The sequence below is a fragment of the Chanodichthys erythropterus genome, chromosome 12 (genome assembly GCF_024489055.1).
Source record: "Chanodichthys erythropterus isolate Z2021 chromosome 12, ASM2448905v1, whole genome shotgun sequence".
Classification (NCBI taxonomy): domain Eukaryota; kingdom Metazoa; phylum Chordata; class Actinopteri; order Cypriniformes; family Xenocyprididae; genus Chanodichthys; species Chanodichthys erythropterus.
Window position 1 is genome coordinate 53,125,613 of NC_090232.1, and position 17,353 is coordinate 53,142,965.

The 17,353-nt window shown below is 35.3% G+C and overlaps 1 protein-coding gene across 5 annotated transcripts in view; it reads left to right on the forward strand.

Annotated features, from left to right (window-relative positions):
- Positions 1-14,853, forward strand: part of LOC137031827 (NLR family CARD domain-containing protein 3-like) — a 35,859-nt gene extending 21,006 nt beyond the window's left edge. For 2 of the 5 annotated variants that reach the window (XM_067403118.1, XM_067403119.1), the window contains exons 4-7: positions 26-199; positions 294-467; positions 8,001-8,047; positions 10,290-14,852. In XM_067403118.1, coding sequence (XP_067259219.1) covers positions 26-199; positions 294-467; positions 8,001-8,047; positions 10,290-10,873 — 979 coding nt within the window. In that variant the 3' untranslated portion in view covers positions 10,874-14,852. Of the gene's footprint in view, positions 1-25; positions 200-293; positions 468-8,000; positions 8,048-10,289 lie in introns of all 5 variants that reach the window. The other 3 variants (XM_067403117.1, XM_067403120.1, XM_067403121.1) reach the window with 3 other exon arrangements.
- Positions 14,854-17,353: the final 2,500 nt, after the last annotated feature.

Here is a 17,353-nt window from a genome sequence, read left to right on the forward strand (position 1 = left end):
TTTAATGTGTTTTTCTCTATTTAAGTCTTGCTGGCTGTAATCTCACTGGTCAGTCATGTGAAATTGTGGCATCAGCTCTTCAATCCTCACACTCTGCCCTGAGAGAGCTGGATCTGAGTAACAATGATCTGCAGGATTCAGGAGTGAAGCTGCTCTCTGATGGACTGAAGAGTCCAAAATGTCAGCTGGAGATACTGTGGTATTTAAGAATATATAAGGGATAATGTACGGTTAGCCGGTCATAATGGTGATGTGTGTCTGTAGATGATCTGACTGTGTATGTTCCTCTGTAGGTTGTCAGGCTGTATGGTGACAGAGGAAGGCTGTGGTTATTTGTCTTCAGCTCTGAGTTCAAACCCCTCACACCTGAGAGAGCTGGATCTGAGCTACAATCAACCAGGGCAATCAGGAGTCCAGCTGCTCAACCACAAACTCAATGATCCAAACTACTCACTGCAGATAATCAAGTATGTTTAGCAGTTATAACTCATATGTCTGTTTGTGATTGAGGTCACCTAAGAGGGATCTTTTGTTAGGAAATTGCTAGTGAATTATTTTTTATGGTATCATTACTTTTTTAACTGGCTTTATCTGCAGAATCCACAAATCTCACATAAGAAAAAACATTGAACAGTAAAATTTTGAGGGTGTAAAACTATATTTTTAAAGTCCTACTAGGATTCGAGAGAGCCTAGTATTAACACTCTGAGGTCTGAGGGTATCGCCAGCGATACCACCGGTTTTTTTCTTACCAGTGTGAAAGAGACTCAAAATACTCTGTCAATGTTGCACATACAATTAAGAGCTATACACCATTTTAATCTGTGGAATATCTACTTTTATTTGTGTACACTCAGAGTAAAAACAAAATGTTGTGCTTTTTGTAAAATAAAGAAAACTAACCTGAAGCGTGATCTCTCATCTCCCTCTGAACAAAGTCCAATCTGATAGTTCTCAGAAAATGAACTGTAACTTAGTGAATACTAATCACAAAAATATTAGACTTGTGTCTAAAAAAACTTTGAAATGTCAGGTTTTAAATCGTGTAAGTCAAATTGAAAACAAACCTTCTGTGTTGATGTAATCTGTATGAAAAAAGAGCCATGTCAGAAGTCCGTGATTCAGCTCATTATCCGCTAATGCGGCCACGCCCACAGAGCCAGCGCTATTCAGACGCAATTACTGTCAATGCATGCATTCATCGTCTCAATCGTGTATTATTGTCTTGAAAAGTGTTTTGAATAGCCATAGTTAGCGATCTCTGGCCTCTGTTAGTTCAGTTCCTGGATTGTCACATGACCTATTCTTCTTTAGATGAATTTGTGGACTAAAGGTGTACAGAGCGCCCTCCGGCTGCAAGTATGAATTGAAAACACAGTATCCAGCGCTCACAGTAATGGCAATAAATATATTGACTAAATATTACTCTTCTGTATAGAAAATTGACATAAACATATGACAATCCATCAATATTTCTCCAAATGTGCATGCTTTTAAGCTAAAATCCTATATGAAATGCCACAGAGGTAACATAATTGTTCAGACTCTTTGCATCACAGAAATACATTCTATTTTAAAGAATATAATAGAATACCATTATTTTAAATTGTAATAATATTTCACAGTATTGCTGTTTTTCTGTTTGTTTGATATACACCATATGATGAGCTTGAGATATGATCAACAGAGGGTTTTTTCACAGCCTACCTGACTGAAAGAGCTCATTATTATGCAAGTCATTACAGGTCATTATGTGATTCTTTTGTATTCTCAGGTGAGAATCATCCATTATTCATGATCATTCACGCCTCCACGCATACTGTGTTTCTTGACAAAAAGTGTCTTACAAAATTTAAACCTCTCTATTGTTTTACATGAAGGAGTAGGCAGCATAATTTTTATATCATTTTGAAGCAAAAACTCTAGTCTACAATCTCAATACCCAGAATCCTTGTGAACACAGATTTAATATTATTTTTTTGGCCTTATTTCAGTGACTTAAGTTTTTTGTTTTTTCAATAACCACACATAAACATTATTCCTTCAAAAACACAAACATGTACATACATGTTCCTTACATATTATTGTAGCCTAGTTTGTGCTGAATACAGTGTAATGACACTTTTCCCATTAATATGTTTATGAACAACTGAAAAAAGCACAAATGTCAGGGCATGTCAAAACTTCTCCAGGGCCCAAAAATCCTCAGACCTCTGAGGGTTAAAGGGTTAAATGCTATCACAATTTGCAATACTTATTTAACACTTTTTTGTTGCCTTTTGTTTGCGATGTTTGATTGCAATGTTTTGTGGTCTGCCCTTATGCATAATTGACTCTGTACTATCCTGTCTCTGGTCTGGAGCAAACTGGTGTGCACTGCGGTGGTTAATGTGACAGAAGCAATACCATGGGCCATATTCACAAAAAAAATCTCAACCCCTGATGCCCGCCGGCGGGACACCATCCCCCGTGAAAAAAATTCATAATCAAATTACTAAGCAACCACTGACAGGAATAACACAAAATCATTTAAAATATCATTTTAAAGCTTAGAAACTCAGGTTTTTAATGCATCCAACCATTTTGTTTGGATTTTGTGCTGAGTCGTCACTCTAAAACGGAGTGGACCGCCTGTGGGTGCCACCTAGCTACAAAAAAATTAATAATCGTATTTGTCAAAACTCCTGCCTTAAACATAAAAAAATAGGTGTCAGTTGAATGCTTAGAGTCTGAACTTTACAATGAATGTAGCCACTTTGATTAACTCCTAAGTGCTGCTGAGTTATTTGCTAAAAAATAATTTTTAAAAAATCATTATTTTTTTTTTTTGTACTATGTACTCCAATGTGTAAAAGGCATCATACAGCTCAGATAATAATGTGTTATATGTCATTTGAAAGGTCTCAAGGAGTAGAATACAACAAGCATTTTGACTAAATTTGACTAAACTTGAGTGAGTTTTTGTACACAAAGCCCCTCAAGACCCATATGTAAATAATAAACCGATGTGGCATCACAACTGAGTAAATACATTGGAATATTACAATGACATCGACCTTTAAATAGTCAGAGGTGGACATTCCAGGGGTCAGAAAGTAAAAGTCCTGCCATATTTTTTATCTCATCCACTGAAGCATTAATGAGATAATTAAGTGATAAATTGAGTGATGATTGAGCATTATTGAAGACACCTGATGATAAAAAGCAGAATCACCAAAGGAGAAAATCACAATTTTTAAGTTACCATCATCGAGGTCAGGGTTTGTTTTAGTTGAGCTCTTGACCCTTGCCTTTTTAGTATTAGATTTTGTTTAGGCAGTTTTAACTGTATTAAAACCAACCAGACAAGCAAAGTTAAAAGATAATCAGGTGTTGTTGGTTATGTTTTCTCAAAATCATTATTTGATCTGAGTCACTGAACTCATTTAGAGCCCAGTCTCTGAGTTAGATTTACATTATTGATTACAGCAGCACTGTGACTCTGCAGAAAATCAGCTTATACACAATACAGAATTTTTTTTTTTTTTTTTTTTAAAGTTGTCCTTATCATAAAAAAAAAAAGACTCTTTTATGCACACACAGACATCAAGTATCAGCCTGTGAATCTCAACAACGGTGACAAGCAACATATTCTGATCAACAGATCAACTCTGAACATTAGAAAACAAGCTACTAAAAAGTCACAGAAAAACAGCAAAATTTTAATAGTGAGAATAAATGAAATTACTAAGACAATTTAGCTCATAATTTATTCATACAGCAATGCATGATGGGAGCCATGGATGAATTTTGTTTGGTGGCTCCCAGAATGCACTGCAACATGCTTTATGATGGCCACCACTGTTGAGATTCACAGGATGATTCTTGATGTCTGTGTGTTTAAATGAGCACTTTTTTTTTTTTTTTAATCAGAACTCTAAAAAAAAAAAAAAAAAAAAAGTATTGTAAAAGCTGATCTTGTGCTGTAGAATCACAGTGCTGCTGTAATCAATAATGTAAATCTAACTCAGAGATTGGGCTCTAAATGAGTTCAGTGATTCAGATCAAATAATGTTTATGTAAAAATATAACCAACACCACCTGATCATCTTTTAACTTTGTTTGTCTGTTTGGTTTTAATGCAGTTAAAACTGCCCAAACAAAATCTAATATTAAACAGTCAAGGATCAAGAGCTCAACTAAAACAAACCCTGACCTCGATGATGGTAACTTAAAAATTGTGATTTTCTCCTTTGGTGATTCTGCTTGTTATCATCAGGTGTCTTCAATAATGCTCAATCATTACTCAATTAATCACTTATTTATCTCATTAATGCTTCAGTGGGTGGAATAAAAATATGGCAGGACTTTTACTTTCTGACCCCTGGAATGTCCACCTCTGTAAATTGTTATCATCTGAATTGCAAAGGTTATTATATCTTTCCTTTCTATTTTTAGTTGAACAAATATACAGTTGCTGTTCCATCCAGTTTGTCTTCCTTTGTCTTCTCTTTGGTGCTTCTGTATTATTGTCACGATCACCGTCTGCTCCTGTCACTTCCCGGACTACATTCCCCATAATCCTCTCTGCTAATCACCTGCACTCACTCCACCAATCACTACACTAATCACCACACCCAGCTTCCACGCATTACCTGGACTATAAAGGACTCTCATTCACACCATCTGATCGTGAAGTCTTGTTTTCACTTGTGTTACATTTCTGAGCGTTTCCTTGTATCCTGTTTGCCTGTCTGTGATTGATCTTGCCTGATTCCCGTTTACGACCCATTGCTGCCTGCCTTGATCTACTGCCTGTACCCTGACTACGACTCTACCTGTTCCTTACTGTTCCCGTTTGTTCCTGTTTTGACCCTGCCTGTACACAGCAAAATGCCCAGTGTTAAATTAACACCCCAAAGTGTACATATGAGTCCATCTTGCCGGGTGTTAAAAAGTAACACTGAAGCAGTGTTAAAGTTAATGAGATAATTGATTGATGATTGAGTGGTGATTGACAATTAGTGGAGACACCTGATGTTAATAAGCAGAATCATTGAAGAAACAACAAGAGAAAAAGAGAGAGACACAACAACTACAACTGACTTCCAGCCATTAAACATTATTACACTTATTATTAACCAGTTTGATTTGATTTCTGTCATACATCAACAAAAGTTCTTATTGAGAATTAACAGATGTTTAGATGTTAATGTTTTAATGAAAGTTTAGTTTGAAGTCACCATGATGGTGAAAAGCATTTCCTTTAGTTGGGCTCTTGACTTTATTTATTAACATTAATTTATCTCTGGCTGCTCCAACTTTGTGTTTGTAGAGCACATTTGTAATGGCCAGAGAAACTCTGATCTGAGCTGTGTTTCCCAAAAGTGCTGTGAGCCAGAGTTGATCAATTTAGGTTTACAATGCTTTGGGAAGTACAGTCATAATGGTTGTGTTTTCTCTTTGTGAAATGGCCAGATTCATTGGTGACATCCAGTATTAACTGGTGATGTAGATGTTATATTATTTTTTTATAGTAAATCTCTGTTACTGCTTGAGATCCAGCAAAGCTTTTATAATCTGAAGGGTTTATTTGAAACACACACAGACATCAAGAATCAGCATATGACCCTCAACAATGGTGACAATCAAACAAAGTGCTTCATGTTGCAGTGCATGATGGGAGCCACCAATCAAAACTCATCCATGGCTCCCATCATGCATTGCTGCATGAATAAATTATGCAGCTGAATTGTCCTGTAATTTTCATAGATTGTTCATGTTTGCTTTTATTTTTCTGTTGTTTTGTTGTGACAGTAGCTTGTTTTGTGATGTTCAGAGTTGATCTGTTTGTCAGTATTTTGTATTTATCGTCACCGTTCTTGAGAATCAGATCAATTATCTCATTAACTTTAACACTGCTTCAGTGTTACTTTTTAACACCCGGCAAGATGGACTCATATGTACACTTTGGGTGTTCTTTTAACACTGGGGATTTTGCTGTGTGCGACCACGCTTACCACTGTAAATAAACGCTTGCATTTGGATCTTACCTGTGAGCCCCGCCTTCGTTACAATTATCCATTGCTTAAATGCTTACATGATTTAAAAATGTGGTTTAAATATAGACAATAATTATTTTAATTGATTAGTGGCAACTGAAAAGAATTAGCTATCAGTAGCACATACAGTACATGACTATATTTTCTATTTAGATTTTACACAGATACACATACAGTAAACACACATGTGTTATTTATTTATTTATTTATTTATTGCTATAGTTTGCTAAGTATGCCTTTCTTTTCTCGCTTTCTACTTTCTTGTTCCTTGTACACATGTTCCATCAGTTCATCTATGTTGTTCATGGCACGGTGCCATTCTTCTTCATACTGTCTGTCTGCTCCGTTTCTTTACCAACCACTGGGGGTGAATTAAAGGGGGACTTAGTGATATTTCAAATCCACTGTTTGGAAGTTAGTCGGGCTGGGTCCAACAACAAACGTCTAACCAATCAGCATCAGGGGGCGTATGACAGTCGAGGAGAGAGAATGAGCAAGAGGGAGATTTGAAAAAAAAAAAAAAACTGCAGAAGGATAAATGGGACCAGAGGTGGACATTCCAGGGGTCAGAAAGTAAAAGTCCTGCCATATTTTTATCTCATCCACTGAAGCATTAATGAGATAATTAAGTGATAAATTGAGTGATGATTGAGCATTATTGAAGACACCTGATGATAAAAAGCAGAATCACCAAAGGAGAAAATCACAATTTTTAAGTTACCATCATCGAGGTCAGGGTTTGTTTTAGTTGAGCTCTTGACCCTTGCCTTTTTAGTATTAGATTTTGTTTTTTGTTCAACCAGACAAGCAAAGTTAAAAGATAATCAGGTGTTGTTGGTTATGTTTTCTGAAAATCATTGTTTGATCTGAGTCACTGAACTCATTTAGAGCTCAATCTCTGAGTTAGATTTACATTATTGATTACAGCAGCACTGTGATTCTGCAGAAGATCAGCTTATACACAATACAGATTTTTTTTTTTTTTTTTTTTTTTTTTTAAGTTGTCCTTATCACAAAACAAACAATTCTTTTAGGCACACACAGACATCAAGAATCAGCCTGTGAATCTCAACAACGGTGACAAGCAACATATTCTGATCAACAGATCAACTCTGAACATTAGAAAACAAGCTACTAAAAAGTCACAGAAAAACAGCAAAATGTTAATAGTGAGAATAAATGAAATTACTAAGACAATTTAGCTCATAATTTATTTATACAGCAATGCATGATGGGAGCCATGGATGAATTTTGATTGGTGGCTCCCAGAATGCACTGCAACATGCTTTATGATGACCACCACTGTTGAGATTCACAGGATGATTCTTGATGTATGTGTGTTTAAATGAGCGCTTTTTTAAAAAAAAAATCAGATCTCTAAAAAAAAAAAAAAAAAAATTGTATTGTAAAAGCTGATCTTGTGCTGTAGAATCACAGTGCTGCTGTAATCAATAATGTAAATCTAACTCAGAGATTGGGCTCTAAATGAGTTCAGTGATTCAGATCAAATAATGTTTATGTAAAAACATAACCAACATTGTTATTGCATTCGCCTTGCATGCCAGCAGGGATCGGGCAGCGGTTCGAGTTCGACTCAGAGCAGGGTGGTTAGGATTGGAGTGTGAGTTTTGGAGGCGGAGCAATGAAGAGAGGGGTGGGTTTGTTTGGGTTGATTTCAAATATCAAATGTCCAACAGCGTAGTTCAAATACTAACAGAATAGGAACAGAAATCTCTCAGGCTTCATTAAAAATATCTTCATTTGTGTGTCGAAGATTAATCCAATGGGCTTAGAATGACATGAGGGAGAGTAAATGACAGAATTTACATTTTTATGGGAACTCAAATTAAAAACGCCACAAAACTGCAATTGCAATTATAACAATCTTGTCACATATCATATAATTTGTGTGTGTGTGTGTGTGTGTGTGTGTGTGTGTGTGTGTGTGTGCCTGTATAGTTTGGACCATAGAGGAGATATGAGGATCAGACCAGGATTGCGAAAATGTAAGCCCTGTCTCTCTCACTCACACACACACACACACACACACACACACACACACACACACACACTTGGAAGTGTCCTCATAAACCATGTTTACATTGTAATACCCATGTCATTATACACAACTTGTGTCCTCATAAACTATGTATACAAGAACACACATTCAAACACACACTCTTAAAACAGATGTGTTAAAAACAACACAACCTGTGTTATATCTTAACACACCCGTGTGTCTAGTTAAGGACAACACATTTTGTGTTACTTTTAACTCAACCAGTGTGTTATTTCTTCTAAATACAGGCATAAAATATTTAACACACTAATGTGTGTGTGTGTGAGAGAGAGAGAGAAACGACACTGTGTCCAACACATTATGTGTTAACTACCATCAAATCAAATTGCTGCTATGTCACTCCACAAGCCGTTAAGCAAGTTTGTGCCTCTTTCTTCATTGGCGGATGACTTAACACACGGGTGTGTTAAGATATAACACAGGTTGTGTTAAAAACAACACAACCTGTGTTATATCTTAACACATCCGTGTGTCTAGTTAAGGACAACACATGTTGTGTTACTTTTTTTAACTCAACCAGTGTGTTATTCTTCTTAACACAGGCAATGTTAAAATATTTAACACACTAATGTGTCATAAATCACACAATTTGTGTCATAGATGTGCTATTTTTGACTAGTTAAAATGAATGCAATACACACTCTTAGAAAGGATGTTAAAACTGACTCAAAATGTGTTCAATTCTTACACATCAGTGTGTGAGTTTAGGGACAACACTTGTGTGTTAATTCTGACACATTCACTGAGTCAATGATTTTAACACAGTAAATGTGTCAGGAAGGTGATCTGCTGTTAACAAGCAGAATCAAAGGAGAAAATCACAATTTTTAAGCCACCATCGTGGAGATGAGTGTTTGCTTTAGTTGAGCTCTTGACCCTTGACTTTTTAAATATTAGATTGTGTTTAGGCTGTTGTAACAGTTAGTCAAGCAAACAAGCAAAGATGATCAGGTGGTGTTTATGTTTTCACATAATCATTATTTGATCTGAATCACTAAACTCATTTAGAGCCCAATCTCTGAGTTATATTTACATTATTGATTACAGCAGCACTGTGATTCTACAGCAGAAGATCAGCTTTTTCAATATAATCTGGAGGATTTCCCAAAAGTTGTTCTGATTTAAAAAAAAAAAAAAAAAATCTCTTTCATTTAGAGACACAGACATCAAGAATCAGCCTGTGAATCTCAACAGTGGTGAGAATAATAAAGCATGTTGCAGTGCATTCTGGGAGCCACCACTTAAAATTCATCTATGGCTCCCATCATGCATTGCTGCATCAATAAATTATGAGCTAAATTATGAGCTTAATTGTCTTAGTAATTTCCTTTATTCTCACTATTTTTTTTTTCTTTCTCTGTTTTATGTGACTTTTTAGGAGCTTCTTTTCTAATGTTTCTAAAATCAGAAAATGTTACCTGTCACCGTTGTTGAGATTCACAGGCTGATTCTTGATGTCTGTGTGTGCCTAAAAGCAAGGTTTTTTGATCAGAACAACTTTTTAAGAAATACCTTTGAATTATGTAGAAAAAGCTGATCTTCTGCTATAATCAATAATGTAAATCCAGCTCAGAGATTGGGCTCTAAATGAGTTCAAGACAAATAATGATTATGTGAAAACATAACAAACACAACCTGATCATCTTTTCTCTTTGCTTGTCTGGCTGTTTTAACTCGGTTACATCAGCCCAAACTAAACCTAATATTAAAAAGTCAAGGGTCAAGAGCTCAACTAAAGCAAACACTCATCTCCATGATGATAACTTAAAATTGTGATTTTCTTCTTTGATTCTGCTTTAACAGCAGATCACCTTCCTGACACATTTAATGTGTTAAAATCATCACACAATGAATGTGTCAAAATGAACACAAGTCATCCACCGATGAAGAAAGAGGCACAAACTTGCTTAATGGCTTGCGGAGTGACGTAGCAGCAATGTGATTGGATGATAGTTAACACATGTTGTGTTGGACACAGTGTTGTTTCTCTCTCTCTCTCTCTCTCTCTCTACACACATGATCAACTTAAATTGACACAAAAATGTGTTAAAATAGCCATAACACAAAAAATGTGTTATTAATTAACACATCCTTTTTGAGAGTGCACCTACACACACACCAGTGCATATTTAACAATGTCATTGTTCTCCTCTCTTTCTTGTGTTCAGATGCCTGTGATCTCACACTGGATCCAAACACAGCACACACTCAACTCATCCTGTCTGAGGGGAACAGAAAAACAACATATGTGAATGATCTTCAGCCCTATCCTGATCATCCAGAGAGATTTGAGAGCCAGGAGCAGGTTTTGTGTCGAGAGAGTCTGACTGGACGCTGTTACTGGGAGGTTGAATGGAGTGGATCGGGTCATGTCGCAGTGGCATATAAAGGTATCAGCAGGAAAAGTGGGATTGACTGTTGGTTTGGACTCAATGAACAGTCCTGGAGTATGTACTGTTCTGATATGAATTACACTGTCTGGTACAATAATAACAGCACTGATGTATATGGCCCTTCAGCCCGCTCTAAGAGAGTAGGAGTGTATCTGGACTGGCCGGCCGGCACTCTGTCCTTCTACAGTGTCTCTGACACACACACACTCACACACTTACACACAATCAACACCACATTCACTGAACCCCTCTATGCTGGATTTGGGGTTTATCCAAAATCTTCAGTGTCTCTGTGTCAGATTTACCAACCTACTGTGAGGAAACACAGAGACACATTTCCACCAAGAGCAAAAAAATGAAAAGGTAATTGTGATTTTAAATCTTTTCATTGCAACTGTCTCACAATTGTGACATCAATTAATAGTCACGAGTGCAAGAAATAAAGTTTCAATTGTGAGCTACAGTCACATAATGTATGAGGTCGCTTTGTGAAAATAAGTCACGTTGTAATATAAATTTGCAGTGTGAGAAGCAGTTGCAAATCTGAGATTTAAAGTCACATTGTATGATATAAAGTCACAATTACCAGAAATGCATTCCCAATTATGAGATAAAAAGTCACAGTTGCAAGAAAACAAATGAATCAAATTCTGCATTTCACAGGGATATTAATTATTGGCAATTAAATATAGAGCACTAGACTCTGGCTGTGTTTCACTCTATTGAAGACAGTGGTGTTCAGCGCATCAACAAGGTTCCCCTTCAATGAGCTATAGAGGGCAACTTCCACAGGTGCAAATAAGAGATGTGATTGGTCAGATGTTCTGTCATATTGCTAATGTAACTGATATAGAAATTATTGTTAAATATATTGAGTAGAATTAACACAAATTTATGTTCATGTCTGCTACCTGGTATAGCTGTCTATGTGTGCGTGTTTCCCTTTAATTGAGTCATGATGTCTTATTTCCCATGTTGGCTCTTATTTTTCCCTTTTACACCATAATTGCATGGGAGAGGTGTAGGTTTCATTTTAGCTCTCGACAGTCTTGTTTCATCATTATTTTTTCATTATTATTATTATTTTTTTTTAAAGTTCTGTTTAAAAAAAACAAAACAAACAAAACTCATTTAAACACACAGACGTAAAGTATCAGTCTGTGAATCTCAACAGTGGTGAGAATAATAAAGCATGTTGCAATGCATTCTGGGTGCCACCAATCAAAATTCATCCATGCCTCCCAGCATGCATTGCTGCATGAATAAATTATGATCTGAATTGTCTTAGTAATTTTCTTTATTCTCACTATTAAAATTTTGCTGTTTTTCTGTGACTTTTTAGTAGCTTGTTTTCTAATGTTCAGAGTTGATCTGTTGATCAGAATATGTTGCTTGTCACCGTTGTTGAGATTCACAGGCTGATTCTTGATGTCTGTGTGTGCCTAAAATAGCTTTTTTTTTTTTTTGTGAAAAGAACTTAAAAAAAAAAAAAAATTCTGTATTGCAAAAGCTGATCTTCTGCTGTAGAATCAAAGTGCTGCTGTAATCAATAATGTAAATCTAACTCAGAGATTGGGCTCTAAATGAGTTCAGTGATTCAGAACAAATACTGACTATGTGAAAACATAACAAACACCTGATCATCTTTTAACTTTGCTTGTCTGGTTGGTTTTAATGCAGTTAAAACTGCCCAAACAAAATCTAATATTAAACAGTCAAGGGTCAAGAGCTCAACTAAAACAAACCCTGACCTCGATGATGGTAACTTAAAAATTGTGATTTTCTCCTTCAGTGATTCTGCTTGTTATCATCAGGTGTCTTCAATAATGCTCAATCATCACTCAATTAATCACTTATTTATCTCATTAATGCTTCAGTGGGTGGAATAAAAATATGGCAGGACTTTTACTCTCTGACCCCTGGAATGTCCACCTCTGTTCAAAATATAGTGACTCAAAATGTGCTTAACCATTTGGTCGAGCGGGCAGTTAAAGGGTTAATTAGCTGTTATTAGTTTTTGTAATTGTACTCTTTGAGTTATGTTTTTATCTTTTATCTAAACATGGGCACATGGTGGTCAGACATTTATACTAGTAAGGGCTTTTCACCCAAAGAGGATGCTTGTTTGTGTGTTTATATCAAGTATGTTTTCTGTTTTATACCATTTTCTTGTTTAAAGCATCTTTTTCGCTTGATTTGTGTTTGTTTTTTGGGAGAGACAGGACATTTAAGAGCAACTAACCAAATAGAAGCTGCTTGTTGGTGTGTTTTTATATAAGGAGTGAAAATAAAGATCCAGATAAACAAAATTCCCTTTGTTTGAGTGACCAATGCCACTAAACGTCTACACAATGCAGAAGTTGTACACTCTCAGAAAATAAAGTACATAATTATACCTTTAGGGGTACAATGGTACAAAGGTACAAATTTGTACCCTTGTGATTTGTACCTTAAGAGACCAGTTTTGTACCTTTGGTGACAATTTTGTAGCTTTTATTTAACAGTACAAAAATTGACCCTTCAAAAAGGGGACAAAATTGGCTTTGACAGCGTACAATCGTTGACTATAATGAGATATATATATTTTACACACACACACTGAGTTAAAATCAGAATTTATTAAATCCTTTTCATTTTCACATTTTATAACATTTCATTTTAAACACATTTTTAAACATTCCATATGACTCCATCTTACCGGGTGTTAAAAAGTAACACTGAAGCAGTGTTAAAGTTAATGAGATAATTGATTGATGATTGAGTGATGATTGACAATTAGTGGAGACACCTGATGATAATAAGCAGAATCACTGAAGGAAAGAGAGAAAAAAGGTGTTAATTAATGATTTATGGAGTTTCATTTCAAGTCACCATGAAAGAGGTCAGTGTTTGCTTTAGTTGGGCTCTTGACTCTTTACCTTTTATTATTAATTGTTCTCTGGCTGCTCCAACTTTGTGTTTGTAAAGCACATTTGTTATGGTCAGAGGGAATATGATCTGGTCACAATATAATTTGGTGATGATATAATCATCATGTGATGGCCTGATGTCATTTAGAGTCTAAATCTCTGACTGTGTGCTTGATGTGTAGCTTTAGTATTAATGATTGTAATCCTGTGATTTTACAGCTTGAGATCCAACAGCAGGATGAACTTTTTTTTTTCTTTTTTAAGAATAATACATTATGCACTGAAGCTTCAGTGTTTAAACACACACAGACATCAAGAATCAGCATCTGATTCTCAAGAACGGTGACGATAAATAAATACAAAATACTGACAAACAGATCAACTCTGAACATCACAAAACAAGCTACTGTCACAACAAAACAACAGAAAAATAAAAGCAAACATGAACAATCTACGAAAATTACAGGACAATTCAGCTGCATAATTTATTCATGCAGCAATGCATGATGGGAGTCATGGATGAGTTTTGATTGGTGGCTCCCATCATGCACTGCAACATGAAGCACTTTGTTTGATTGTCACCATTGTTGAGGGTCATATGCTGATTCTTGATGTCTGTGTGTGTTTCAAAAAAAACCCTTAAGATTATAAAAGCTCTGCTGGATCTCAGAGATTTACTATAAAGAAATAATATAACATCTACATCAGCAGTTAATACTGGATGTCACCAATGAATCTGGCCATTTCACAATGAGAAAACACAACCATTATGACTGTGCTTCCCAAAGCATTGTAAACCTAAATTGATCAACTTTGGCTCACAGCACTTTTGGGAAACACAGCTCAGATCATAGTTTCTCTGGCCATAACAAATGTGCTCTACAAACACAAAGTTGGAGCAGTCAGAGATAAATTAATAAATAGAGTCAAGAGCCCAACTAAAGGAAATGCTTTTCACCATCATGGTGACTTCAAACTAAACTTTCATTAAAACATTAACATCTAAACATCTGTTAATTCTCAGTAAGAACTTTTGTTGATGTGTGACAGAAATCAAATCAAACTGGTTAATAATAAGTGTAATAATGTTTAATAGCTGGAAGTCAGTTGTAGTTGTTGTGTCTCTCTCTTTTTCTCTTGTTGTTTCTTCAGTGATTCTGCTTATTATCATCAGGTGTCTCCACTAATTGTCAATCATCACTCAATCATCAATCAATTATCTCATTAACTTTAACACTGCTTCAGTGTTACTTTTTAACATCCGGCAAGATGGACTCATATGAAATGTTTAAAAATGTGTTTAAAATGAAAATAATGCAATGAAAAATGTAAAATGTGAAAATGAAAAGGTTTTAATAAATTCTGATTTTAATTCAGTGTGTGTGTGTGTGTGTGTGTAATATATATATATATATATCTCATTATAGTCAATGATTGTACGCTGTCAAAGCCAATTTTGTACCCTTTTTGAAGGGTAAATTTTTGTACTTTTAAAGGTCCCGTTCTTCGTGATCCCATGTTTCAAACGTTAGTTAGTGTGTAATGTTGTTGTTAGAGTATAAATAAAATCTGTAAAATTTTAAAGCTCAAAGTTCAATGCCAAGCGAGATATTTTATTTAACAGAAGTCGCCTACATCGAACGGCCAGTTTGGACTACATCCCTCTACTTCCTTCTTTAATGACGTCACTAAAACAGTTTTTTGACTAACCTCCGCCCACAGGAATACACAAGAGTTGCGTTTGTAGAGTGTGTTTGTCGCCATGTCGTCGAAAAACGCTGTTATTTTCATCCCGCAGTCCAATCACCGGGTCTGATTCCGGCTCAAATTGATAGGGTAAAATTAAAGACATGTTTACAATAACACTGAGCGCGTGCAAGGGTACAAATTTGTACCTTTGTACCATTGTAATCCTAAAGGTACAATTTTGTACTTTTTTTCTGAGAGTGTACAGTATTACAACTACATATTCATTTATGGAAAATTTACATTTTTCATTAAATTTTTCATAGTGAACAGGCTACATATTTTAAAATTATTTTGATTTTCTTGTCTTCAACTGATAGATGCAATGCTAGGGTTCTTAAAAAAATCATATTTATTTTTCAGAAATTCTATTTTCTTTTTTATTCTGAAAAATGTAGGGCCTACAATGCCCATTCATATTCTCTATTCCTAATACCACCTATAGATGACGCCTTTTTCACATTCTCGGGTTGTTTTGCAGCTGAAGAATGGACAACAATTAATAAATTTATTTTTGTGTGCAATTTGATGCAAACCTAGTATGACATAATGTTATACATGTATACACGGAAGAAAAAAAAAAGAAAAGAAAAAATATTTGGAGGATTTACGACGCTGATGACCGTTGAAATGCACGTCATTACGTCTTGCGTACAACATAGAGGCTAGTGGCAGTGCGCACTGTGTGGTGAAGACGTCGAGTCGAAGCAGCTCGACAAGGTTGGTGCTTTTATCAGGTGAGTAATAAACATCTCATTAAATAATTGGGTAACTTTGAAAACTTAGAAGATTGTGTTTTGATTAAATATTTGACGTTGCAATGAGTATTTTGTTCTTTTTGGTGAATTGAAATTTCCCGCCATTTGTTACTGTGAAGGATTCTGAGGTAACGTAATTTAACAGAGTTAGATCCATTACGTTATGCAGGTAACTATTGTTTTTTTTTTAAAATGTCTATTTTGAAATGTCACAAGTACTGTTAGTTTTACAATTTTTGTTCGTACTAATAAAAATGCCCTAACGTTTGAATCTCTTTCCCGATGCGATTCAACAAAACGCAACATTATTATGATTTATATCAGATTAAAATTTATATATAAAATTCTGATATAAACCAGTGGATTTAATAAAACATGTCTTGCATTTAATACTGTTTTGTCATTATTCTTGTGGTCTAGAATAGGACATCAATGTGTTAAAAAATGTTTTTAAAAAAATGCAAATCAAATGAATGTCAAAACTTGACGTCAATTTAATGTCAAGTTTTGACATCAATTTGATTTGCATTTTTGACCAATTCTTTGATGACTGTTTGACGTCAATTTGATGTCTATTTGACATCAAATTTGATGTCTATTTGACAGTTAATGGTGATATTCACATTTCAAATGAAATGCGCTAGTTTGAGATTCTAAATCACGCTCTACCGCTTACTGTCAACCATATATATCAGAGGATGCGAGCGAAGGCTCAATATTCTGCTCTATGCCAGCACTTCTACTTCAACATCTAAGCTTCTGTTAATTCTCAATAAGATCTTCTGTAGATGTGTGACATAATTACATAATTACTTTATTTTGATCTTATGTATGTGCGAATTACAATAAGGATATAATTACAAGTAAGACCATTGATGGCGTGTCATTACCATGCTTAGAGTGTTAACTTTTTTCTTATCTAAAGCATTTGTTATGAAAAATAGCAACCTACACATTTAGAAACTATAGTTTCTAACATGCCACAGCTGTGATGCAAATCTTTAGTGAAAAAGATATTCCCTTAACAGATTATGTATCATAAATTCTACAAGTCAAAATTTACCACAATAAATACAATAGAGTTTCATAAATTCTAGTAAAGGTGGTCATGTAATTTACGCGTATTTGGCATGCTGTCTGGGGGAGGTACACAAACCTAAAAACCCTGTAAGACCAAATGGTCAAGAGACACCTTTATGACCTTAATGCAGAAATCCACGGTCCTATCAGGAAACAGAGACTTTCCCATTGCCCGAAATCAACAATAGACCTTAACCAGTAACATTTCATTTTCCACCAAGATCTCCCCTTCCCAGAGACAGATTCCATTTTCCCTTCAAGGGTCAGTTCACCCCAAAATGAAAGTTCTGTTAATAAAGACACACCATGTGAGTTTTCATCACCAGAGGTCGCATTTTCAGAACAA